Source organism: Camelus dromedarius, chromosome 22, assembly GCF_036321535.1.
Source record: "Camelus dromedarius isolate mCamDro1 chromosome 22, mCamDro1.pat, whole genome shotgun sequence".
Lineage (NCBI taxonomy): Eukaryota > Metazoa > Chordata > Mammalia > Artiodactyla > Camelidae > Camelus > Camelus dromedarius.
In genome coordinates, this window is record NC_087457.1 from 25,840,694 (window position 1) to 25,868,538 (window position 27,845).

Sequence of the window (27,845 nt, forward strand, 5' to 3'; positions counted from 1 at the left end):
TTTTTAAGCATTACTTTAGAGCTATCCTGAGTGTGCACATGCTAGAATGTCTTAGGAGAGTTAAAGGCTGGACAAATCCTAGCCAAGGTGTACAACATGATAAATGGTCTGAAATACTGTTTTATATCAAAATTAGCAAGGATCTATAGTGCAACAGAATACCATATACATACAAACGTTCAAGAAAAAATCAGAAATCTAAAAATAATGTTTCAGAGTTGCACCGGGCTACTTTGTACTAGGCAAGCAGTAATGTTTTCATTAAAGGGACTTCAATTAAAGCGTTTAAGAAATGAAGCCATGGTGATTTCAGCCAGCTAAGCTGAAGCTGTTTCCTACATCCACGGCATTACTGAAAGGGTCTGTCGGATAATTTAGGAAGTGGATCAGAGAAGTGAAGCACACGCGCTCTGGCACCAGATGGCTTGTTTCAAATGCTGCTTTCAGCACTTACTGTGTCACCCTGGGAAATTATTTAAGCTTTCTAAAACTCAAGAGTCTTCATCTGTAAAAAGAGGAATGAAGAACAGTAGTTTTTCTTATAGGGTTACTATGAAGATTAAATGAGAAAACATCTTTAAAGTATCTGGAACAGTGCCTGCCCCACAGTGAGAGCTTAACGCCTATTAACAATTACTGTTCCTTAACACTGCTGTTGACTCTTTAGATCTGTGCTGTTTAGTGCATGTGTGTGTGCGTTTATAAAACATACCTAAAACCAGTTTTTTCCCTGACTTGTTATAAAAGTGTCTCAGCCTGATCAACTGAAGACCCCCAGGTTCACTATAGTCCAACAAAATCAGGTTCACTGACCCACTGCCAGGAGCAAGAGGAACCAAGGGGCAGCTCCCCAAACAAAGGAAAACATCTAGTTACTACAGGATTCTGGGGAAGGGTGGGGTGCAGATGAAATTTAAATGAAGCAGCATTGTGACAGGCTCAAAACAGGGCTTGTAAACAGGTCAATTTCAGATGGATCCAGGGTCCCACTGCCTCAGAAAAACTACAAAGTTAAGATACATGTGGGATGCTGAGCCCAGAAACCCCTTATCTGCAGCTCTGCGACTGGGTTATGAGTGAGGCTGCTTCAAAGTGACTGAAATCCCCTAGGCAAGAGTAGGATGTGTTGTTCTTACTGACAGAATTTCACACAGCGAAGTCTCTGATTGCATTTAGAGGGCAATGTTTCTCAGTGCATGAGAAAGGACTAGTCACTCAGAGGAGCCTTACATTTGATGACATTTTACAGCCACTGCCTGTGTCTGGAAGAAATACCATCTCCTGTTAACTTTGTAGCTGGCTTTAGTGTCTGTTAGCCCAGCCTGGTAAATAGATGGGCAGATTTTACTTTCACTTTCTCAGTCTGAGCCAATTTTTACTTTCTCTAAAGTAACACATGTTCTTTGAAGAAAATGGGAAAATACAAAAAGCACAACAAAGTTAACTACTATTAACTTGTGGTGTATCTTTATGATCTTTTTTCTATGCAAACATAAAATTTTGTTTCATAAGACTGATAAATTTTAATTTATCAGTTTATAAATTTTAACTTATCAGTTTTATCAGTTTATTTTCTAATTTTTTTTAAAAAAATTGGGGGGGTAATTAGGTTTATTGTATTTGTTTTATTTTTAACGGAGGTACTGGAGATTGAACCCAGGACCTTGTGCATGCTAAGCACATGCTCTACCACTGAGCTACACCCTCCCCCCTCTAATATTATTAAATATTCTCATGCAACACCATCGTTACATGGCCATCTATTGTACAGATGAGCCAAAATTTTTTAACCACTTACATGTTTGACACTTTGATAATTTCAAGCTTTTTTCTACTTAAATAAAACTTACAAGAAACATTTTCAGAGAAATCTTCCCCTATATTCATGATTATTTCCTTAAGATAAATTCTTACAAATAACAACTGCATCAAAAAGAAGGCACATATTGTGATGCGTTATTCAGATTATAAAAACTGTGTAACGGAAAGGTAATAATTTTTATTCCCACCAGCAGGACATGAAGTTGTCTCTTTTCCTATGCTCTTGCCAACACTAGGGGTCAAACTTTTAATCTTCATTAATATTATGAACAAAGAAAAGTATGTCGTTTCAGTCTTTATGTCTGAGCCCTACTGAGGATAGCAACAAGGGCCTGAGCTCTCCCTGCGCGAGGCACGTGCAATGGTGCTCAGCAGTGAGTGCCAGGGAGCTGGACTGCAAGCAGGGGGCATATTTTCAGTTAGGGCTTGGAGGAGTAAGAGGCTCTTTCCACTAAAAGGGCTTTTAAACCTCCTGTCCGCTTTTCTAGCACGCAGAAGGTGGCTGATTCCACAGGAAATCTAAGGCACGCTTCCCAGCCTCAATCCACGCGTGGCGCACACAGCAACTGGCAACATCTGATCAGAACACTGGGGTGACCAGTCATCCCGACCCTACTCGGCCACCTTGTGGGCCAAGGAGACCATCTCCACACACCAGCTAGAAAGTTCTGCACCAGCGCAGCCTGAGGAATTCTGAATGTATGTAAACACATACACACAATTCATGTTATATTTACAAAAGATAATCCAGATATATACATACCAAGCATTTAGTTTTTATCTACATACAGGAAATGATTTCTACTTTCTTAATCTTGTTTGTATCTTTTAATCTTCCTAAAATAATGACCATATATTCATTTTCTAGTTCTCAGAGCCTGTAGAAATCACATGTTACAGAAGCAGCCAAAGCTCTGTCACCACTGGCTAGCTGGTGCCCTTCAAGTAACCTCAGGAAAGCCCAACTCTTCTCCCTGCGCCTGTATCTAGTCTCTACCAGTGTCCCTCATGCTTCCATGTGGGCTCTTAGTATCACTGTATGGTATTTATCTACAGACGCGTGTACAGCACCACTGCTCTGTGTCCCACTCTCAATTCTTACATAAAGCATTTCCATCAGAATGTTTACTGAATATCATCTTTAGTCGCCTGGTTTTATGTTCTCTGTTGAAAATGTCCAAATGACTTCTTACACATTCTGAATGAAGTTTTTCTGAAATAAGATTATGATGCTGCCTCAGCTCATACAGTAATCTGATTCAAGCCAGGACATGAGAATGTTGTTGCCTCCTCCTGACAGCTGTTATTTTTTCAGCTCTTACTGGGAGCCGAGGGCATCCTGAGAACTGGGCTGCTGCGTTACATGCATTATTTCATTTAATTGTCACAACAATCCTAAGCAAGAGGAACTATTTTCTCTGTTTCACAGTGAAAACCGAGGCTCAGGATGTAAACGACCTGCCTCAGGTCCTGCAGTTTGCACAGCGCAAACCGGTTCTCGAGCCCATGTTCGTGGCCAGGGTCTGCCTTAGATACTCAATCCATCACTAGTCATTAAAAGTTGATTTCTTGTGTTGTGAACCTTCATCTACCTGTGGAAGAACTGCATTCCTGTCAAGTGCAGGGGAATCAAAAGACAGCACACGTGGCCGCTTCTCAGTGTGGTGCTGGAGTCAGCTTGTGAGGCTTCTGTCGGCTCACGAGTGCTGGCTGTTGAATTTCAGAAATTAAACCTACCATTATTACAACTAAATTAGACAAGCCTACAAATAAATTATGTTTTAAAGGTAAGAGTACTCAAAACTCATCATTTCCTAATAATTTCATTCATTTTACTATTACCTCTGTTGGAGGTTATGTTCGTCTGTTGTCTCAGTGTGGTGGAGGTGCTACATGTGTGTATGATGGTGTGCTGTGCAAGTGTCTTCCCAGCTCCTCATTCAGCGATGTCATGCTGGTGGCTTTAGATTGGCCACAGTGGGAGAACTAACAGCAGAGAAATCGGCAAATGCTACCGGTCAGGTGGTCTCACTCCTCCCCCACCAAAGCCAGTTGTTAAAAATCACTTCCACCATCATTTCCACCATCCTGCCCTGCCCTGTGAATCACAAAGTTCTTTTCTGTTGAGTAGGGACTTAGCACCACAATTTTTGCCTTTGTTTTTTTAAAGAAACAAGCACTATACCCATCGATTCTGCCCCACCCTCAACTCTTGATGTTTCATTAAGTAGAAGAAGGGTCTCTCCACCTCTCAACTCACTCCTCTCCTCTCCTCCCTAGAGAGGAAGAGGGTTTTAATCTGACACAGAGGAGGAGGAACTGGGCGTGTAAAGCACAGCCCTCTTATTCGTCCTCTTACTGGCATGTGTTCTCTGCCTCCAAGCGCAGCCAGCAAGTGGACCGTGCACCTGCCTGGGAGACGGGGAGGAGGGAGAAGCAAGGATGGGAGGCATCTGGTCTAGCAGTGTGAGGTAGGAAAGACTGTGCAGTTCTGAAACTCAAGTTTCAGAAAGTATACTACTTGCATATATAAAACACATTCTCCATGATCTGTTAGTAATAAGATGGACACTGTGGTCTTCATTTGCCTGATTCCTTGGCCCTACGATGGGTCAGACTTCAGGATGGAGAGAGGATCATTGCTATTTACTGGGCCTCCTCAAACCCCAAAACAAAACACTGCTTTCCAGTGGGCCACTAATGACTGATCAGCCTTCACAATGAAATAAAATCTATTTGCAATCCTTGGTCTAATGATTATAACAACAACAGTAACAGTAACAATTAGAAATACGCAGATCCTGGACTAAATGCTTCGCAGAAACTGACGCATGGTCCTAACTGTCATTCTTAAAGCAGGTAACACCTTACCCACAGCTCCAGGGCTGCTCCAAATAGAAGCACATGATGAATCCTTTAACTTCAGAGACTTCATAAGCCTCTTCATACCAAAACTTCCCCTTCTCCTATCAAATTTTACATTGCTGCCAACACTTATCTTTCCTCCTAAATGAAAATAATTTGTGTTCTCTGTTATATTTAACTCCCACCTCTGTGCCCTCTGTATTCCTCAGATACCAGAAGGAATTACATTCTCAAGTCAACACACTTACATTTTTCATAAAACTGAAAGATCTTTTAGAACATTTTTTTCCATAGGCAGCCTTGCATTTTAAAGCATTTTTTAAAACTAAATTTCTATTCATTTATTCTTTTCATAATAATTTGCCAGGCTTCTCTTTGTCTTTCACTTTATGAATCTTCATCTCCCTGTCCACCCACACTAACCTCCCATAGCAGTTTCTGTGTGCTCATTGATTTCTGACAAGCTGCAGTAGCTTGTCTCACGTATACGTGATTTCTCTTTTCCTCTTCTCTATTATAACCCTATTTCTTGCTCAAGACTCACATTTTCAGAATCTGTACAAAACACTGAACATTCAAATAATCTAAATTCTTCTACAAAGAAGATTGCAGTTTAAGAACTTTAATGCTTTCAATATATTATCTTCATATATAAATGCACCTAAATTAATGTGGAGCTGAAAATCCATCCCCTAGTGATATCTAAGGAAAAAACATTCGGCAGACGCCCTCAGTAGCCCACTCCATTGTGCCCACTGCCTCTTGCTTTATTTTAGTAAAACAGAAAACGCCACACCAGTCTCAGCATGTGCTAGATAAACAGTTTCCTTCTCTTCTCCAAGCTAAATAATCCTTAATCTCTTTAATTTTAAACCTTTCATTCATTATTAAAATTTCCTCTCTACTATTTTTAGATTCTCCACATTGCTTTCTAAATGAGGGTCAGAAATAAACAAATACAGAACTGAAAAATCTAATAAAGTTGGGCTGGCGATAAATGAGATTACGGCGGTGACAGGCTGCTCTGATTTTCTTTATTACTACTTCTTCCTCTGGCAGTCTGCCACCGTCGTAATAAAAGATGGTACTTCTGTTGGTATCATCCTTCATGCAAGGGTTTGTGCCTGCAAAGACTCCTGGACAGTAAAGAGTTAACTCCACTCTTGCAGGAAATCCCACATGGTTGGGGCCATGTGTCACTGCTGATTTCTGTCACCTGGCTACCAAGTTACCCGGCTTCACACATGGGGTCTGAAGTCAGACAACCTGAGTTCAAATCCCAGCTCTGTTACAAGCTGTGTGATCCAAAGCAAGTCATTTTACTTTCTTAAACCACAAGAGGAGAATCACAGGACCTACTTCACACAGTTTTAATGATCAAATGATGATTATGAAGAACCTGGCGTTGTGCTTGTTACATATTAGATATTCAACAAGTGATAGCTTAAGAACAAAGACAGTTTTCCCCTCCTGAGCATTTGCTTGGCATCTCTCTAACCCCGGCAAATGTCCAGTCCAGGAAAGGAGCACTCTCGCAGCACCTGGGTGGGAAGTGGTGCCGTCCTGCCTCACGTGACTGGACAACACGTAGTACTTAAGCAAAAGCGGCTATTTGTCTATTCCGCACCCACTCGTTTTTCTTCTGTAGTAACAGAATTCTCCATTTTTAACTAAACCTAGGGTACCCAGAATAAGACTACTTGTTTTCTCTCAACTGTTTTGACCAACAAAATATAAGCAAAAATGTCATGTAGCAGCTTCCAGAAATCTCCTTAAAAGCCAGCCAGTGCATGACCTCTGCCACCATCTTTCCCTGCCTTCGCTCCGCTTCCTGGGATTAGGGGTTGGGATGTAACGGATGGCGATCCAAGCACACCCTGAGCCCTGAGGCTCGGGGTACAGGACGGCAGAGCAGTGAGCGAGAAGGAGCCTGGGTCCTTGAGGAGGGTGGAGCCCCTGAACCAGTCCTGGGCTGCCCGCTCCAGACCTCTTTTATGTGAGGAAGAAAACGGCTTTGGAAAGTCATCATTACTTTGTGGCTTTTCTATAACATTCAGCTGAATGTAATCCTCACTAACATAATCACAGTATCTCCAAAGTGTTCCTGGGGTCACAGTGGCTCTTACGCTGGGACAATTTTGGCCCCTAGAGGACATCTGGCAGTGTCTGGAGAGACTTTTGGTTGTCACGGCTGTGGGGGTGCCACTGGCATTCAGTGGACAGAGGCTAGGGATGCTGCTAGTGTTCTACGATAAACAGAACAACCCCCACATCAAAGAATTAGCCAGCCTTAAATGTTACGTTTGCCAAGGGCTGAGAAATCTGTCAAACACGTCTCTCAGGAAGGTCAGTGGTAAAATGCCCCTTGTTCATTACAGTAAACATGGTAGAAGAATGACGTGTCTTAATCAATATTGTCCTCAACAGAGTTACTATATATCTCAAACAGTAATAAACAGTTTTCAAAGAACCAGAATATAATGAATTATATGACACGACACCTAGCCAAGACTTCAGACTGGTCGCATGAGAAAGGATATTGCATTTAAAAGAGATACTCAGTATATTAATTGCATTTCATAACCACCTGGGAGCTTTTAAAAAATACCGATGCTCAGGTTCCACTCCAGACCAAGTACATTAAAGCTCCTGGCAGTGACGCCCAGGCACCTGTGTTTTCCACGGAGGAGCAAGTAAGGGTCATTAGAGTACTTATCGCAAATACGCTGAAGAGTTACAGAACACAGGCGGCCCTGGACGCACCAGATTCCCAGGCCACAATCTGCCTACTTCTTTACAAGGGGTTCTGTCAGGGCAGAACCCTTCACTTCTCCTCTGCTTAATGCTCACTCTGACGCCCACTTTATCTTCAAAGTAAAGGAACACACGGTCCTGTCTCTAGTAATGTTGTGACTGTCGAGTTCCACTACAGGATGCATCTTTGCTCTGAACCTGGCTTGCCTTCCTTGTGGGTGGTGGCCAGCATCCCGCAACCCCACCAGCAGCGGGAATCTATTCAGCTGCCCCTTAACATCCTGCATCAACATGACATTCAGATTCCTGGCTCCTGTTTTGTTAGCTGAGTTGATCACTGCACCTCCTAGAAGATCCTGGAAAATTCAAAATATTTTACCAGTCTAGCCACCGCATCCTCACTTGGACATCTTGGATGCCAGAAAAGAAGAAAAAGGAAGCAGCTACAAACGGACATCAGGATACCAAACTGTAACTTTTTCAGAGCCTAGCAGATGCTCATATATGGCCAGGGTTAAAAACGACTAATTTAGTATACCTAAAAGGCGCACTTCCAGCCCGACAATCCTGCTGTGAAAGCATCTCACACTGACTCAGAAAAAAGCGAACTACCACAGTACTACAAATAGTATCTTCAAGGGCTTTTTTTTCTTATTTGTTTTTAATGCGTTCCAGCCTGGCAGAGCTGAATGACGATTTCCTTTAGAAAACATTCATCTCGCTCCCAAGTATGTATGAAATAAAGGTGGAAGGTTTCTCTTAGTCTAAATAAGACGTATTCCCTGCCTTAGGTGGCCTATCCCAAATTTTACTGAGAGCAATTTGAAGATAATGACCTAAAATGCTAACAAAGTCAGCCTCTAACTACACTGGGAAAACACCAGAATACTTGGGACTATGACTGAAGAAAGCAGCTCCATGAAAGCAGTGCCACGTGGCTGATAAGCCCCATTGATGAGAGTTTTAGACAGGAGTCTGATAAAAAGCAATTCTGCCCATCAATAAGAGGGAGCAGAACCGACCCTTAAACAGAGGGCCAATTTTTTTTATCAGATAACAGTAAGTAGCTAAGTAACAAGATCATTTATGCAGCATCGCCATTTTTGAGCAAAAAGATCAATCTCTGCCATCACAAAGTTGTTCCCAGCAGCCTTTCTAGCGCAAGAAGCAGGGAATAAAAATTAGTCCTCAGGTCTGTTCCCCAGATACAACGAACAGGGACAACCTCCTGGTGGAGAGAAGATATTGTATCAGTGCCACATCAAGGGGACCAAGCGGACATTCCACGACACGGCAAAGCCCAAGGAGCTGTCTCATGGTCTTGGGTCTGGGGAAGATGCATAGGATAATGGAGGATTTACACAAGCACTCAGAAAGCAACTCTGGCTGTGTGTACCTGTCGCTGCCAAAAACACTCTTCGCACTGTTCTCCCCGAAGGTTCTGTGTCAAGCTTGCTGGGGGGACTATGATGTCTTCACGTGCATGTGACTCTACCAAGAAGTCTACACCTCTGTTACAAGAGAATTTTGCAGACCTTCTAGAGGAAGTTATCAACATATTTCCCAAGATTTACATGAGGTACTGAAAGCTTATAAAGGGATGGATTTCAGAAGAATAGGTCATTCCACTTGGACTCAGTCTTTATATCAACTTAATAAATAAGCACCTTACAGGCTATTCAAGATTATACATAGAAAGAGAAACATAATTAAAATCTTCAGAGACTATATTCCATAAGAATTAAATTCCTTGTAAGCAAAGCCATACAATCAAACCCATCATTATACACGTGCGGGACCTACATTAACACCCGGCACAGTTTACAAGGACACAGTGTCATCTACGGTGTATACTTCTTACAGCATGTATTATTCAGATTAGAAAATTAAGCAGCAAAACTCAGTTTAATGTTGACCCTTGTTCAGGGGCAAATGTGGCAAGTCTAAAATCCTCAAATAGTTCAAAGACCCAATATCAGCCAATATTTTACTTCTCCATCAATGATCTACAAAAATTACTTGTCAGAAGCAAAACTGATAGAACAGAGTTTCATTTCTTCCCATGTGTGCTCATTTGGGGACACTAAAACGAAAGGTAACTAGATAAACAGAAGGCTAGAAAATCCACCAACTACACAGTACTATATAATCATACTGTATATGCATGTACAATATTAAAGAATAAAAAATAAACACACTCACCCCTAAAATATCTCAAGCACAATAAGGGAGATTGAACTCTCCTATAAATCAGACTCCTGGGGTATATACTTCAAAAGTGTTTTCACAAAACAATTAGTCAAGAGCCCTTTATTCCCAAACCTGTGCCTCTGCATTTTCTAAGAAAAATGAAAATCAACACAATGTTTTACATTGTAATTTTAAAAACACAGCCTTCACTTCCACTGCTTTTCCAAGGCAAGCATCTGAGCAGCTGCACAGTTCTAACAGCTGAACAGCTTTCTATCTACTCTAACCTCGTTATTTGATAAACATGATACTCTGAACAAACGAATTCCACTGCTAAGGGAGAAGCTGGGTAAATTCTGTTGTCACTGATTGATAAGATTTGTGGACTTCCTTTATTTCTGCTTCCCTGACAACCATTTTTTTCACCTAACTAGGCAGAGGAAGGTAATTAGCAGCTATTGTCATGCTATAATTAAATCACAAGTACCTTAGCTGCTTCAAGAACTCAACATCAGAGTTGCTGTTGATAAGCTTGATGAACTCTTCATAAGAGGGAGCGTATGTGTAGGCTCTCTTGTGGTGCTCATTCACCTGCTCTCTGCGCTCCAGCTGGGCCAGCAACATTTGGTTAATGTAATCCGGATGACTGAGTAACTCCACCACTGGCTTTAAGACTGTGGGACAGAGGAGAAAGCATCACTGAAAAGGATCTTCTTTAAAGGAACCGTTTTCACATTATATAATTGAAACTACATTTGGGAATTATTTTAAAACTACCCAACGGGCCGCAGACACACACATGCACATACACACGAGCACGCGCACACACAGCTACCCATCCCCCTGGGTTTTCTACCAGCAATGGCTACAACCAACCAAGTGGTCGTTTTAACAAACAAGTTACATGTAAATTTATTAATTAATAATAAAAGAAGATCGTTTGGAACCCAAGTTGTTAACAAAGCCATCAAAATTAAGTACACTCATTTTCCCCTTTTATTGCGTCCATAAAGCTCAGTATGCTTTGTCTGCCAAAAGATGAGAGTCAACGCTCTCCCAACTGGTGAAAGCAGACCTCAGGGAGGAAGTTGTTAGAAAGTTAATGACACTATGACAGATTTATCCTCCTAACTTTAGGTCAAAAAGTTCCCCTTTTCTCTGTGGTTGGCTGTATCAGCTGACAGGCACAGCTGGCTAATTCTGAGATAATAAATGAGACAGTCAATCACTGCATATCCAATACAGTGTTATCTGTTTGAGATTCTGAGATAGGAGAAGTCTTAGATCATATAGTCTTCCATTTTCCTCACCCTGGCTAAGCATTTCCGTGGATATACTTTTTGTCTAGTAATCACATTATATTGCAGCATAGTTCCTTTTTTTATTTATTCTAAGTTATATACAGGCATTATCAATGAATACTTCAGCAAAGATGTTTTAAGTAAACACATATTCCAGTTTGAGTATAGATATTCTTTCACTAATGCATAATTGGCCTGGGTAACTCAAAAGCTATCCCAAATGAATGCCTCCCTGTTGAGAGCATAAGGACTAGTTATCTGTTACAAACAACAGAACGGACTACATATCTGGCAATATGTTACATAAAAAATTTGTCTCACATATGGACAAGTGATGCCCTCTTTGAATGACATTTAAACTTGACATTTTGAAAATGATTTAATGCTCGTACGTCCCACAGTATACAAGTCTGCATAGATGTCATATGAAGAGTTATCACATTAATATGTAGCACGTTAGTTTGCAAAAGTATCGCATTAGTAACATCAATTACTTATAAAAAGTCTACCTTTTGTTGTGAGAATTTCTGCAAGCATTATGCGTAAGCTGAGAGACTGGACATCCTTTGAGGGGAGGAGACAAAACACCAGAACCCGAGAACATGTTTGCAGGAATCTTCTTTCATCATCTGAGTTCCTCAAGCATGCGTGCAACACAAAAGGCCTTGGCTGTTCTTCGTGTCTGCAAAAATACATGATGAGAGGGAAAAGGAAGGAAAGAAGTTTCCAGAAACAATTTGGTTATGTACCATTAGGTTAAAAAAACATTTCAAATGGGCAACACATCAGTTTTAATAACTGTGTCTACTCTGACAACATTAACAGTCAATAATTTTCTCAACCACAGACTAATCTGTGAAAACCTGAACGCATGGCCTTTTGAGATTTCCAATCTTAAGTAGCATCAATAGGTAAACACAACTCCCAAATCACAGCAACAATCCAGAAGGAGATGAGTTATCTCTTTACATATTTTTAAGTCTCCTAGATCTCTTCTTCAATGTGATCTACGGCTTCATTGTGCAGGAAAAAAATCTATCAAAGCATAAACCTGGGTCACCAGGCAGCTTTCCTATCAGGGTGATCCTAAGATAAAAAAAAATGGATGGGAATTTCTACTAAGGAGAGGCTCCATGACTGACGCTTCATTACGTGATGACTAACTACCTTCTGCGTGGCTCCCAAGTATTTCCCAGCCAGCCTTACCAACCCAGGTCACAGATTTCCTGTCAGCCCTGACCCCATCCCATCCCAGGACCATTAATTTCAATGATATGAGTGAAGAGAGGGGAAAGCAGAACGTTCCATACCTCCTTGTCCCACAGTATCTTGATAGCAATTCAAGAAAGACTGGGAAGCTAATTTTTCTAATATCTTCTAAGCAAGAGGCAGTTTATGGGCTTCTTATAGTAACTAGCAGCCAATAGTGGGAAAAAATTAAAAACCAAAACACTAAACAGAGGGGGAGGAAGCACAGTAAGTACCACACAGGAAATGAAACAAATAAATGCATAATGGTGCCTTTATGACCAATGACCATTTTGAAAAGTAAAACTTTACTTTAAAATATATATTTGGTTAATATTTATTGGGGGAAGCTGCCCCCACCCCCCAGATCCACTTTAACAAAAGAGCCTTCTTTATAGAATATCAAAATCGCTCTCCAGGCCCCTTCTCTACCCCAGTGGAGGGGAGATAATAAACGAAGCCTGGTCCTCAGACTTCCAGGAGTTCCCCTTCCTCCTGGACAGTGAGGGGAAAACCTTCCGAGTGAACCAAAGGCCAGATGGCTGGTCAAACAACCTTGATGCAGGAAGAAAGGAAAGGTGAATGCTTCCCTGGAATCCTCCACTAACTCTAAGAAGGGTACTCCTGTGATGCCCGCTAGTAAGTGGGCATCAAGTTCTCCTTTAGAAGTCTAGAAAGGAACATAAGGCACATGGCTCCTCCTGGGCCAGGTCCCTCTAGTGTTCTGGTGGACTGCAGCCTCAGTCCTGGCAGCAACCTCTGTCAGTGCAGATTGTTTACTGCAATTCCAACTCCTCACTTCTGGGTTCTCACGCCTTGAGTGAGCAAAAGGACACTGACCTTCCGTAAATTTCATATGTGCAATGTTACTTAATCTTCCCACGTACACCCAGAAGCAGATATCACCATCACCACTTCATAGATGAGAATATTAAAGATCTGAATTGTTACGTGAATAGTTCAAAGTCACAGAGATAATAAATGGTAGAAATAACTTTCAAGTCCTTTCTGACTCTCAAGTCCAGACTCTTTAAAACTACACCATAATCAAAGATTGCTAAGATGAAAGTAAAAAAGAAAATTCAGAGATAAAAAAAGAAAATATATGAATAAAAACATTATTTTTTTCCTTAAACAGCATGCCAGTGCTCGACTGGTAAACAGAACAGAGACTGTAAAAAGGAGGCTGTGAAATTAAAGATGCTATTGATTTAACAACATAAAAACAATCATTTTTAGATTTTCCTGAAACATGCTGGAACAAGACAGATGGGGCAAAGGAAGAGGAAGCAGAGGCAAGAATTAAGTGGGATCTGGATTGGCTTAAAGCGGCCAACAGAATGCCGGCTGGGAAATAAATACAGGCTGACCGGAAAGCTGCCTCCACACAATTACCTAACAGTCAACCAGAGGATGTGTTGCTTTTATTAATGCAATTTATTATGCTCTAGTCTGATAGTGGCCAATTCAACTGGGTGCTTCCCTGGCTGCCAAAGTCATTCTGCACCCAATGGAAATCTGCACAGCAACGGCAATTTCAGGACGAGGGCACTGTTCACCTGGAGTAGGCAAGTACAGAGATAACCATCAAACCTAATTGCATTTCTGTCAGTCCCATTACGTGATCTGTAGAAGATGACGCACAGTCAGATATTAGATCCCCAGCATTCACCTCCAGGGCACCATCATCCATATGCAGAACACCACTGACCTACCAGCACTTTTTCAAATATCCATAATCTCAGAAAACAGTGATAGATTTTCTTTTCTTTAATAAGAATCATCAGCTAGCGCTCCTAGGCATAGCCTAGACAGCAAGACAATACATCTGCCCTTGGCCCAAGCAAACCAGAAGTCCAAAGAGGAGGAGTTTCTAAAATGGAATCAATCTCTGTTTCTATTATTCTGATGCTTGTCCATAATATCTTCATATTATCCACAGAAGCAGTAATTTCAGAAGCTGGTAAACAAATGTCTCAACGAAAAATATACTCTCATGCTGAAATTAGATAATCATAAAAACACCAAAATTTGTCTAACCACCTGCTCTTCCCCCAAACCTAAATGAATCAGTCTTCTAACTGGAATAAAACAATGATCTAAAATGCTGTCCTATACTGAACCGTAATTTAAACACTTCACTTTAACATGAGCCTCCACTGAATTGAAATAAGTCTTTTCCACCAAGCAGAATCCTGGAGTGCTTTATTCAGCGGAAGCCACAGCCAGTTGGTAGGTGCTGCACAGGGCTGCCGAACACTCAGGAGAGGCTGAAGCTTTCTGGACTCCAGGGAGGTAAACCAAGAGTCCTATTTCTCTTCTTTCCTTATAAGTTCACATACCTCCTTACTGGAAGTTACTTTCTCTATAAACAGTGGCTATCAAAGGGTGGCCTGGAAGCCCCTGTGTGTCCCCAAGACCCTTGCAGGGGGTCTGTGAGGTTGAACCCACATTCACAGCAATAGAAAAAGGCCGTGTGTCTCTCACTCTTCACAGGTTTGTGGAATTTTCCAGAGGCTACATGACGTGATGACATTGTCACTTTGATGGTGAGCGGAAAGTGTACTGTGTAGTCCTATAGTTTAAAATTTTCTTAGTTTAGAATCTAATATGGTAAATATTGACAAGATATGATGAGTGGTAAGCTGGTAAATGTTTAACACCTGGCTCTCCAAGGGAAGAAAAGCTCTGATTTGTAGATTTGCCCATATCATGGTGTAAACACTCCCACCATGGCCAACTGTGAGCCAGAGCCGGGAAGAGATGTGCACAGTCAGCTCTTGCAGATCAGTACAAGTCGGCCCCGGACATCGTGAGCTGTGACCCACGTAAACAAAAAGCTCCTTCAGGTTCTCAGCAACTTTTAAGGGCGTAGAGGGATTCTGAGACCATGAACCCTGATAATTGCTGCTCTACAGTAATTTTTTCAAATCATAGGCTGTGACCCACAAGGAACAAAATAAAATTTAGTCTCAAACACCTTTTAAATGTTAAAGAACAAAAGAAATTTCAAAGTTATCACCGGTAATGAGCAGTATTAGATGAAACTGGGTCACAATATAAAAAGTATTTCTTACTGTGGGTTGGTCACTGTTTTTAAAAAGATTGCAGAACACTGGGGGCAGCAAACTGAAAAGTAGCAGGCATATGGTGGCTCTGCAGCTTCCGTCCTCAGGGGCCAGAGCCGGGCAGACACGGGGAGGGGGGGGGATGACTCACTGGGAAGAGGCAGCATAGCCAAGGATGGAGCTCTGATGCTGCACAACAACCTGAAGCACCCAGGTCCCTGAGGGCCTCCCAGGCCGGAGCAGGGAGTGCCTTCTGACAGAGCCGCACAACAGGGCTTCTCAGAAGGGTGTGAGTTACCGCCTGCCAGGTGAGGATGCGGATGCTTACATATTTTGCAAATACTTTGTCTCTTCCCTGACAGCAGAGGAAGAGGAGAATCAGCGAGAAGAGGCCACATTAACTGCAGGGAGCTCCCCCTCCTACTCCAACTGAGTCCGCCTCCAATCAGGCAGAAGGCCACTCATAACAGTAAGACTGCCTTTTACGCCCAAGTCAGAGGTGCTATGTGACTCACTCTTTCACTCCCGCAAGAGTGAGACCTACATTTAAGATCTGGTCAGCAAACTAAGAAAGTAAGAATTTGTTATCAGCCCAGAAATGGCCTTGTGGAAGTCTTCTTCCAAAGGCAGAATCATCTCACAGGCACAAACCTTTCCCCTCTTAACAGCACAAAAGGCTAAAAAGCCTAAATATTAGCAATCTTCACACGGAAACACCCTCTCTAATTACAGCCCACACATTCCAACATTAAGGTCCTTTTAAAAATTGATTCTCAGGATATTATGATGCTATAGAGCTCTTAACACGAGACTCACAAAAAGAAACATGAACTTTATTTAAACTTTTCTGATAATTGATAACTCACTGACATTCTTCAGAGTTTCAAACACTACATTAAAATTTTCTGTTTCTAGGTACCCCATTCTAAATAAGTTCATGATACTGCTCGCTCGGTAAAATCTGTTTCACTGTTTCAGTTACTTACAAAATCAAACAAGTCTATAAAGTGGTTTTCTACTAAAAAATAATTTTTAAAAATTTACTCTGTCATAACATTATGATTTCCCCCAAGTATGCCTACATTTCCAGCCAAGGGCCAGCAAGAAGATAAATGCGCTAGAGTTTTGTCTTGACTTCAACCCCTTTCTCAGTAAGAAAGATATATTAATGTGAATTAAGCTGGGGGCGGGAGAGAGCTGGTGAGAGGTTGTTTCCATTTTAACAGTTACCTGGAATTCGCCGCCTTCAGGTCACAGAAGTGAGTGAGCAAAGCTCTCACGACGTCATTGCAGACGACTTTGGCCACGTCCACGTGGCTCAGCCTGTGGCGCAGCTGTCGGGCGATTTCCCAAAAGTCCTCTGACAGCAGATGGTAGAGCTGCCCCTCATCTCTGCTGAGGCTTCTGTACCAGGACAGGATGTAGTCTCTGTAACTGTAGTCAAACACTACCAGGAACAGACAAAGCATCGCGTAAAACTTGGGTGAAAGCAGCGGACACCGAGACAGCTTTCCTACTGGAATCTGGTCACCTGCTGTTTAATAGTCACTGTTTAAAATACAAAAAGAGTAGAAAACAAAACAAGGCAAGACATGCTTTTTCCTAAAACCTTTCAAAACAAGAGGTTCTCATCTATCTAAAATTTTGAGGATGTGGTGACCATAGGTCCTGGATTTTCTTGGATAGCCCAATTTTTAAATATTCTATCTTGGTATGAAACTCTATTTTTTTTTTTTTTTTGTAATTGAGCATCTGACACCGTAAAACATACTTGTGGAGTGTGTCAGTTATCAACTCAATTGTCTCTTAGCTCCAATTCACAATTTTTTGCCCTGCTTTATGATACTGGAGCTGAACCCAGTAAACATTTTTTCTTTGCCGACTGGCAGACTGTTGAGTTTAGTCAACAGAGGATGCTGGCGGGGGGACACTGGAAGAGGAAGGGGCTTCCTTCCTGGTTCCTGGGAGCTCTTCTCTCACCATTCCTGCAACACGCAGCTGACAGCAGCTCGCGGGGCACTGGACAGCGTGCGTCCCCAGCAAGCTCCTAGGACCCAGAGAGCAGTTTTCTGGAGAATTCTGCTGGCACCCTGCTGGTGGCTTCCCCTAGCTCATGGTATCTCTTGAACATCTTAGCTCTGGGGTGGAGAAGGAACGTACAAATAGGGCCAATGAGTGGAAAACACAAGGAAGTTGTTTTTTCTGTTCAGCATAAAGAGGAAGTGAATAAAAACATTCAAGCTATTCAAGAGGTTGCCACAGTAGATGAGGAATGTTCCATCATTCCATCATAAGAAGCTTTTAAACAAGATGGATATCTAATTGACAAGGAAGACGTGGAAAAAACTACTTTCTGAGATGGCAAGCTGGATTACTGACCTCCAAGGGTCGTCTGCAAGGCCTTTATTGTCCTTTTATCCTCCTTCTGGGAATCCCAATGCCAAGCAACAAGAGCATGAGGGGAGCCACCTTGCCAATAAAACACTGTTAATTTGCTCATGTGCAATTCTTTCTTACTCTTTTATTGAACTAGAAGTTTTCATGCCTAGAGTTTTTAACTAGTAGCAAACAAATCTGAAAACTAAAACATTTGGAAAATACAACAATTTTCCCTTTCATTAAAATGTAACTTCAAATTAAAGCAGAAAATTAAGCGCAATTATAAGAGACAGTATCTAAAAATAAGATCTTTTTAACATGGTAAAGGATTTATGTGATGGGTGTGTTCACCTCCATAATGTCTCATTACATTTAACCACATTGCAAATTCTAATTATTACAGCTCCAAAATACTCCTCTGATAATACACTTTGGTTAGAAATTGATAAAAATTAATACTGGCAAAGCCTGTACTCAGTAATAGAGATGTATGAGCCACACGTTTATCTTCTATCAATAGCTCATCAGCATCCCTCTTCAAACTAAGTATCATAAAAAGACGACAAATGTAAAATGTACAAAACAAAGCCATGATTCTAAGTATGCATTACATAACTACATATACTCATTTATATCAGTACACATATAAAAATATTTTAAAATATACCTTTTGGGTCAATTCAAGGAGACAAGAGAAATTCATGTCATAAAAATCATTTTATGGTCTTCATTAAGGAATGAGTGTAAGTAATGTAACAAACCACAGTGAGACATAAAAGAACACTTACTCTCAATGCCAAGCAGAGAGTTTTTCTTCTAAAGACATAGTAACAGCCAAGAAAAATTCAGGTGCTATCATCACTCAAATACATTTATTTTCTAGGACTGCTCTCAAAGAAATACGTTGGTAAAAGGGAATCACTGGGGATTACAGAGAATGGAATAACATGATTAGAACCTTAGTTTTAGTCAGATTAATCTGAAAAGAAGATTTAGAGTAACAAAGTAGAGAAATACGAGAGGTGAGAGAACCATAAGGGGAAAGAATATGAAAAAGAATATATATATATATACACACACACATATATATGCATAACTGAATCACTTTGCTGTACACCAGAAACTAACACAACATTGTAAATCAACTATATTTCAATTAAAAAAATTACTTCAGCCTTGACAAATGTCTCTATTATTTGTATTTTGCTAGCATACCAAGACATCCTCAATTTTATCAATTCAAGTTTATTATAACTAGCTAATAACACTTGAATTTCAATCAAATATACTGGTAACAGAGTTTAGAAATGTTAATTGAAATACTCCAGAGATGCAAATTATAATCATTATAGATTTTCTAAATTCTTATGGAACCTCTCTTAGCCTTCTCAACATACATTTCCAGATTCTAATTCCACATTAAATTAAATGTCCAAATTTTTAGAAGGCAGTTTTGGTTTTAGTTTGCTGTTGTTTTTCTTTAACAACAACTACTGCCAAATGCATAAATTTTACTTCCAATAACCAATTTTATAGTAGCCTATAGTGCTCCTTTTGGTAGATGATATAATGTTCATCTTCCTTGGAAATCATTTTGCTTAAAAAAAATGGACAGGAAATTGTAAACATTAAGAATATGGTAAAAATAAAAGGAAAGAAAAATTAACTGTATCAAAGCATAATCAACTAAAGCTCTTACCCAAAAACTTTGGATAAAATTTTCCTTTCAAAATAAATCATTCACAGAAATTAGCCTGAGGATAATGTTTTGTTTTTATGTTGTGTTTTGGTTTTTGCCAACTAAGCCTATCCTTATCCTGTCTTTTTCTTTTCATAAATATTTCTGGAACAAGTTGGTCCATGCTAGATAAGCATGCCACGTCTAAGTGCAGAGTAATTTCTACGTCTTAAAAAATTAAAAAGAGACACCCATGTTCACAGCAGCACTATTCACAACAGCCAGAAGGCGGAGGCAACCCAAGTACCTACTGATGGATAAACAGATACACAGAAGACGGTATATACATAAAATGCAATATTAATCAGCCTTAACAAGGAGGGAAATTCTGACACATGCTGCAAAATGGGTGAACTCTGATGACATTATGCTAAGTAAATAAGCTAAACGTTTAACAAAAGAACACACACTATATGATTCCACTTATACAAGGTACCTAGAGTTAAATTCATAGAGCACAAAGCAGAATGGTGGTTATGAGGGGTGTGGGAATTGTTGTTGAATAGGTATAGAGTTTCAGCTTTGCAAGATGAAAAGAGTTTTCTAAAAGAAAAAAAAAATTCCTGTTACCTATTTTAGGTAACAGAACAGATCCTTGCTTCACATGGTAGAACTAGCTCCCTGGCTAGCTTCATGTGACCTGCAAATTCCTACTTAATCAACGTTTAAATCTCATCCATTCAACTCAAACATGGATGTGTTTATTTAGTCCTCAAGTAAAAATTCATGAAGGAAAAATCCTAATGCTACACAAAGACAAGGAGGATAGATAAATTTGTTAGAAATTACCATTTTCCTTATAGGACATAACAAATTGTTTCACATGGTAATTATGCATCCTCATTTAATCCTTACCTTCTTTCAGAGCTTTGTCCATATTATGAGAAATTACTACCCTTCTAGACTGAACTGACTCATGTGAGTTTCCATACATAGGACTCTGAAATGTAAGAGGAAAAAAAAACATATTATTGAATGAATAAATCATAAATAAAAATAAATCTAAAAGGTATGAAATACCCTTTAAACAGGCATTAAAATATTACTTAACAGATCATAAAGTTCTTCTGGAATGCTTAAGGTTAAGAAATTTTTTAAAAAGAAGAATTAAGGAAGGATTTTTCCCTACTAGATATCAAAACAGTATTATGCCAGTGTTGGAATAAAAAAATCAACAGAATGGTAGACAGTATAAAAATATCTATATACAGATGCATATATATAAATATATGAGAATTAATAAGAAAGAATTTGAAATCTGTGAGGAAAACATAGACTAGCCAACAAATGGTATTGAGATAATTTGATATGTGGGGAAAAAAGGTTAGAGTCTTACCCCACAATTCATACATAAATAACTACAAACTGACTAAAGAGCTAAATTTTTTTAACTGAAAAAAGTATTTAAAGGAAACAAGGGAGATGCTGTGTGTAACCTTGGGATGGAGAAGATCTCCCTAGAATAAGACACAAAATCTAACAGTTATAAAGAAAAAAAAAACCTGACAAATATGACTATAAAAATAGAAAATTCCTGTTTGACAAAAGATCCTATAAAATACAAATGACAAACTAGCAGACAATACCTGCAGCATATATAACAAAGGACTATTATTTAATAAGAAAACTATTATTTAAAACAAGAAAAATAAAAGAAAATCAAGCAAGGAATTGAAAGAGCAATCATAAAATATAAATACCAATAAATGTATGAAAAAATGCAACCTCCTTTTTAATTAGAGAAATGCAAATTTTAGCCATGAGATACCATCAGACTGCCAAAGCAGCGGGAAAGAATCATAATAGCTAATGATGGCAAAGATATGTAGAAATGGTCATTTTTCACACACTATTGGGGGAAATGTCTATTTCTACAAGCTTTTAAGAAAGCAACTGAGCCACACATAAAAATTTAAATATCTATCTTTTCATTCAGCAATTCCTTGCCTAGTAATCTAGCCAACAGAAATAACTGCACATTGCACAACAGTTTATATACCAAGAATTTCACTGCTATATTGATTATAAAGGCAAAAAATGGAAATAACTTCAGTGTATATCAATAGTCAAAGATTTAAATTATGATACACTCATATTTTAGAATACAATACAACCATTAAAAAGAACGAATTAGGGATACATAAACCTTCATGGGAAGTTTTCCATGATGGAAAATGTTTGGAAGCACATACACCAAACCATTAAAAGCAGTTTTCTCTAGGCAAGGGCATAGGATTTTAACTTCTCCATATATGCCTATTTAACAGTATATTTTAAAAACTGTGTAACAGTATAAATTCTTTTTAATTTTTAAAAGATACTAGCTGGCAAGAACCAAAAACAGAGAAAGGCAATGTACAGGATTTAAATCCCACTATTTGGCCAGTAAGACTACATTAAAGAAAATTTTTTAATTGATCACATACCGAAGTAATCAGCAGTATGTATAATGTAACTGGGCCTACTTACTGGTTTTGGAGGAGAAAAAGAAAGTAGTATTAGTGCAATGCAGAGTACTTTTTGTGCACAGGAAATAAGTCCTTGAAATAAGTGCACTTTGACGTCACTCAGGAGATCTAAATGGCTAACGTTAGTATGACCCTCAGCCAGCAAACACGCACGAGGAAATCCCCCTGTGTCAGGCGGGCCACCTCAACACAGCTGCAATCAACCCCGTGGCCCTGGACCACGCAACCAGAGCCAGAAGTGGAAAATCTCCAGTCCTTCGCTTAGCTTCACACTACCCACGGGTCAAATGCCAAGAGTGTCATCCGTTTTCATGATCACTGTTATTAAAAAACAAAAGCCAAAGTCTTAAGATTCCTTAGTTGAAATACTTTTAAAAGCCTTAAGATGTATGAGTTACTCAGAAGAGAATCCCTCTTTGTTATAAATTAATATTCAACACTTTCCCAAGGAATCATAAAAAAAGTAGATAACCATAATCCTGTACACAAAAGCCATTTAACGCCTAAAAGGAATACACTCTCAACTGTTTAAAACTATTTTCTAGTCCCTGAGTAGCTTGCTATAAAATTAAATAGTCTACACATTTTATTGTAATTTTTAAAATTTTATTTCATAAGAGAAAAAAATTGAAGAAACGAGAGGAATTTTAAAATGCTAGTGCTTTTCAGCACATCAGGCAGATAGTTAAACAACTTAAAGATTTTTGGACAATCTCTTAATTGACTTAATACTTTTAGAGTACTATACTGATAAATAACTTAAATCACAACTTCTCAAGCTTCCGGCCAACAGTCTGGTATAGCTTCCCAAATACAGGTGTGGTCGTTTTCACACACAACACTAACCGAATGATGAAACTACAGCCAAACAATACTTACTTGAGAAGTTTCTGAATTTGGGTTCTTAAAATGGAAACTGTCTTGAAGGGCCGGGAGAGTAGCAGGTATGAACCTGGCCGGTGGAAAGGCAGGGCATGGTATTTATGCATATTCTGTGCTTTGTGTCTGTCATTACCACTTCCTACGAAACTTGATTTTATTCTTACCTTCTACCTTTTTTTGTCTCCCTAGTTTGGCTATACTACTTCTTGCCGTCTGCCTGCATCTTTCTTTTCTCTCTCCGCTTCATACTGAGACATAATACCCACAGTAAGTGTATGTCTGTCACTGCCGACTGTATCTGAATTAGGTCTTTACTCTCTTTAATTTACATAGAAAGCTTAGGAGAATAACGTTTTCTATTTTGGCTCTTTACGTAGAAGCTCTACTATTTTTTCAATCTGATTTTCCATTCTGGTCCTGGATTTCCCTGCACCCCATCTCCCAGGGGTCACTCGCCTTTGTTAGAAAGAATTTTAAAAGTTTTTCATCCCTATCCTGTTGGGGCAGCCTGATGAAGTCTGTAAGGAGGAGAACCGGAAGATAAAAGAAAACATCAAGGGCCAAAAATAACTGGGTAACCATGCATGGAGATTCCTTTTTTAAGGATTTAATATTCATGGAGCCAGAATCTCCTCGTGACTAAATCACTACCCGAGTGTAAATCAGTCACTACATGGAGGGAGGGAGGGGAGCAGAGGAGGGGAGCAGAGGAGGAGAGAAAGCGGGCAGCTAAACACATGCACACATTCCTGTGGCCCAGAGGACAGTTGAACAAAAATTGTCTTCATTCTCCTTCTATTTATAGGTTTGAAAAAAGAAATTCCACACAACAAACTTCCCCACAAGACGCATTAAAGCCAACACTGACTTTCCCTCCCTGCAGCACGCAGGTCCCACTCCTCAGGGAAAGCCCGCCTCCTCCGGACAGTCACTTTCCTAATAATGCTGGTTCTAGGGAAGGTGGGAGAAAACCATGTGTCCTTTTCCCTCTGTCACAAAGGGTAAGTGATAGACATCCTCACTACCCGAATCCAGAAATGAGGACTTCAAATGTAGTCTGACCAGTCAGCTCTCCTTAGAAGTTTCGTATCCACATCCCGGTACGAACAGAGAAAAGCTTTTGGTGAACCAGAACCCCTCCCAAGTAAAAAACAGACCTTATTTTTAATTCAGTAAAAATAAATGAAACCCATCTTCATTTTCAGATTTAAACCTAGCTTGAAACCAACATATCGAGATCATTCTTAGTCACTCAGTGAGTTCCTGGAGAGAGAAGCGAGAGGTCTCAACGTAAAACTGCTCATTTTGAAAATGTCTTCCAAGGACAGGGCAAAACCTGAAAGCTTTTCTCTGACATATGTAACTAGATGCTCAGCATCAAGGAGTAGCTGCCTCATGAACAAACCCTTTCCTGAGTACATGTCAGCTTTCTGTTTACTCCTGAAGATCAGCTCTTAGTCTACAGCCATAATACACTCAAATTGTCTGTGTCAGAGGTAAGACACGCCATCCCGAGGAAACAACATCTGCAGAGAATCCACACAGACAGACCTGGGTTACTCTGACACCATCAGCGGCTAAACAACAAGGAGCAACCTGGAATGCAGCCAGGACGTACACTTCATTTTCCATTGTTTACAAGTAAGATGTTGCTTACTGTGTTGCTTCCTGCGGGAGCCGAGAAGGGGCTAGGACAGCCAGCCCCATGACCTGTAAATCCTTTTCTGCCTATTTCCTGGAATGCTCAAATAATCACATGTCTCTCTCCTGCACTATATACTTGTACATTAAAAAAAAATTTTAATGTATTTTGATTTTAAAAAGAAAAACAGTTGTACAGAGTTAAAGGAATGATGGGTATAATTTCCTGTAAAGCTCCTGAAATAGTGATTTATCTTAGGAAAACAAACGCAAGTCCCCAATCATCATTAGCCACATGGAGCTGTCACGTGGCCGAGTCTTTTCAAGTATTTTCAGCATCTGACAACCTACTGAGATCCCATGACTAATATTCTCATTCTTAAACTATGCGATTCTCAAAACCATGGCTCCTTTCAAAGCAACCATATTCTGCCTCATCCTCAAAAAATAATTTATTTAAAACCAAAGAAACAAAGAACCCACACATACCCCTCCTCAGGAAGACTAAGACACTAGAAAGGCCATCTGATGTGACAAAGAGCCTGACAAAAGACTGTGACGTGCCCGGCACAGGAGCTGAGTGGCAGCACTGAAGAGCTGTGAGGGGGGCAGAGCAGGAAGAACAGGGGCTCCCAAGTCCAGCAGGACTTCCTGCTAACGGTAGGTCCTTGACCCAGACACTGCCTCTCCAGCTTAAGTGGGCTTATAATGCCACAGAGGATTAAACACCTAATATCACGGGTCCAAGAAAGAAGCCAGACCACAGGAGCCTGGCAAGGAAAACAGATTGAGTTAAGGGGATTGCCAGGGGTTCCAATTCTTCTCAACAACAACAACAAAATGGAAATCAAGAATTTTAGATGATATCTTCAAGTAATTCATTTTATTCCAAACACTGTGGGCTTACGCTCTTTGGGTCAAACCCGGAGCCACATTCAAACCCTGGGCGTCTCGTCTGTAATTGCTGGCTCACAGAAAGCATTGAGCAGAATGCCTGGCACAGAGTAGCAGAGCACAGCTATTATCACTAATAAAACTCAAAATGTTACCAACTTTCAACAAATTGAGGCTAATCAGTTGGTTGGTTCAATGGCTGACGGGCTGGTTTTCTGAAGGGAAAGGAATAGTGGAAATGAAAGTAAGAGAGAAGGGCTGAAACGCTAAGCCACCAAAGTTAAGACAATAATAGAACATATTGTTACTGAAGTATTTTTGCCTTTGAGGCTGTATTTTCCACAGAGGAAAGTGTCTGTTTACTGGAGATGTTCTATTGTGTATGTGCCTTTACACGTTCTATTATTGGTGAAGTATTTAGTACTCCAGCAAAACCTGGTTTGATCAGGTCCTGGATTGTGCTTTACAATGTTTAATCATTAAATAAAGAAGGTCTTGTTCTCCTTATTGATAAAAGGAAATTGTCAAACATATACTGAGAGGTTATCAGTTAGGGAGACTGTACTGATAGAAAGCGGTGGTTATGTCTCCCTCCCCAGTCAAGTATAATTTGTTTTAGGTATAAGAAAGAAAAGATACTCTTCAAAATTCAAACCTACCCATGTTCTCATGTTGTTTTTCTAGATTCCAAACATGCTTCAATTTTTAAAAATGCTATTGCCAATTATATCAAGACCAGAGACACATTCTATATTATAGATTGAAAGAATTAAACCAATCTACACCACCATTATCCAGAGATAATAGCTATTGGTCTATTTTGGTCTATTTCCTCCTAGTCAGTGACTCCAAACCTTACTATTTAACTCTGGACAACTTACTTTCCTGTACCTTGATTTCCTCATCTGTAAAACAAAGGTAACAACAGTACCTACCTCTTAGGGTTGATATAAGCATTAACTGAGTTAATACACATGAAGCGCTTAAAACGATGCCTGGCAACACATTATTAATTATAAATTCCTATTCGTATTTTTTTATTTTCATACACCTTTAAAGAAATTAGGATCATGGTATTCACATAGTTCTGCATCTGGCTTTTTACACTCAGTATTTTACCATGAGCATCTTTTATGTAATAAAAGATTTGGAATATATTGTTTTGAATGACTTATACCATAATTTAACTATTCTCTTATTACTGTATATTTACATATGCTCACCATTTTTTCTATTTTAAAGGAAAAATATTTTCATATCTATGCCGTTGATCTAAGTGTAGCATCACCAAAAGTGTTCTAAAGAATACTGAGTGTCTATGAAATACACAGTGGATTTGGACTCTTGACTTCAAAGGACTGTGCGCCTCAAGAATTTTACTGTGCTTTAAGGAGAGTCTTCTACTAGCTAAGAAGAAAATGAAGGAACAAGAGGACATGGAGGGTAGAGGACACTCTGAAGCACAAACTACGCTAAGGTGAATGGGAAAAGTTCCTTTCCAGCCTCTTCAACCAACACTAACCAACACCAATCTATGCATCTTGAAAGCCCAACACTGCAGGTATTTCCAGATGGGGAAGCGAGTAACAGACAAGAGAGGCAGGGCCAGGTCAGAGCCTTCTCTACCTTGGGGACACTTTAGGCACTGAAGTAAACCACCTTGGCCTCCAGAAGCATAAATCGTTATCATGATTTTACCTGAAATGAACTTGGCAAAAGAAGAAAAGCAGATTAGATCATCAGTAGCTCCTGCCACTTACTACACCAGTTATCAAAGTATTGCTGTGTTTGGGCTAAAGGCCAACCCTGCCAACAAGCAAATGTAGGAATCGAGGTTCTGTTTTTATTTCTACAACGAGAGATAATCGTCAGTCAGGACAGATCCTGAGACTAGACCCTATGACTGGGTATGAAACCAGATCTTTTCTCTGAACAAATATGAAACTCAAATGTGCTTCAGGCTGGGGTGCAATTCTGCTATTATTACTTGGCAAAAACACAGACATCACATGATAGTGGCAAGAGCACTTGAGACCCAGAAAAAAGTAGGCTGCGCTTGATCCTTTGCCGTTTTCTTTCTGCAATGAACACGTCCATTTCTGAGACTCAGTTTAATTTAAATAATGCCTGCCCTATTTATATTACAGTGTTATTATGCATCTCAAGAAGGTGAATGCCTGTGAAAGCATTTTTAAAATTATAAAGCAGTATACAAATATAGGTTGTTGTTATGGTGCCAAAAGTCATAGTCTAAATATTTTTTACAATATTGACTTCCTTCCTGAAGAATGATTATAGTTGTACTGCGTGTGATTAGTATTATGACCTATCATATTTTCAGAGTTTACTGTCACAAGCAGATTCCTTTAGTAGTGTTTCTTGGTTATTAATCTGCTTTCTAAGAGAAAATGAGCCTTAATGCAAAGGCAAAATTTCTATTAGCTGATCAACAGAGGTAGGTTTTCAGAAAGGTTAATATACAAAGGACTGTTTTTCTATTCAGTTGGAAGGATTAGACTCATGGAAAGAAAAAATGTACTTTATTTCTAACGTCAAGGACTCAAATCTGAAAATCCTTAGAAAAAACACTTCACTT

At 39.7% G+C, this 27,845-nt stretch overlaps 1 protein-coding gene across 4 annotated transcripts in view; it reads right to left on the reverse strand.

Annotated features, from left to right (window-relative positions):
- The window catches only part of SNX25 (sorting nexin 25), an 89,644-nt gene that overhangs the window by 38,887 nt on the left and 22,912 nt on the right, over positions 1-27,845 (reverse strand). For all 4 annotated transcript variants that reach the window (XM_064477559.1, XM_031440305.2, XM_031440304.2 and 1 more), the window contains exons 2-5: positions 20,220-20,304; positions 16,478-16,694; positions 11,441-11,613; positions 10,118-10,304 (exon numbers count right to left, since the gene is read on the reverse strand). In XM_064477559.1, the coding sequence (XP_064333629.1) occupies positions 10,118-10,304; positions 11,441-11,613; positions 16,478-16,694; positions 20,220-20,298 (656 nt within the window). In that variant the 5' untranslated portion in view covers positions 20,299-20,304. The remainder of the gene's footprint in view (positions 1-10,117; positions 10,305-11,440; positions 11,614-16,477; positions 16,695-20,219; positions 20,305-27,845) is intronic.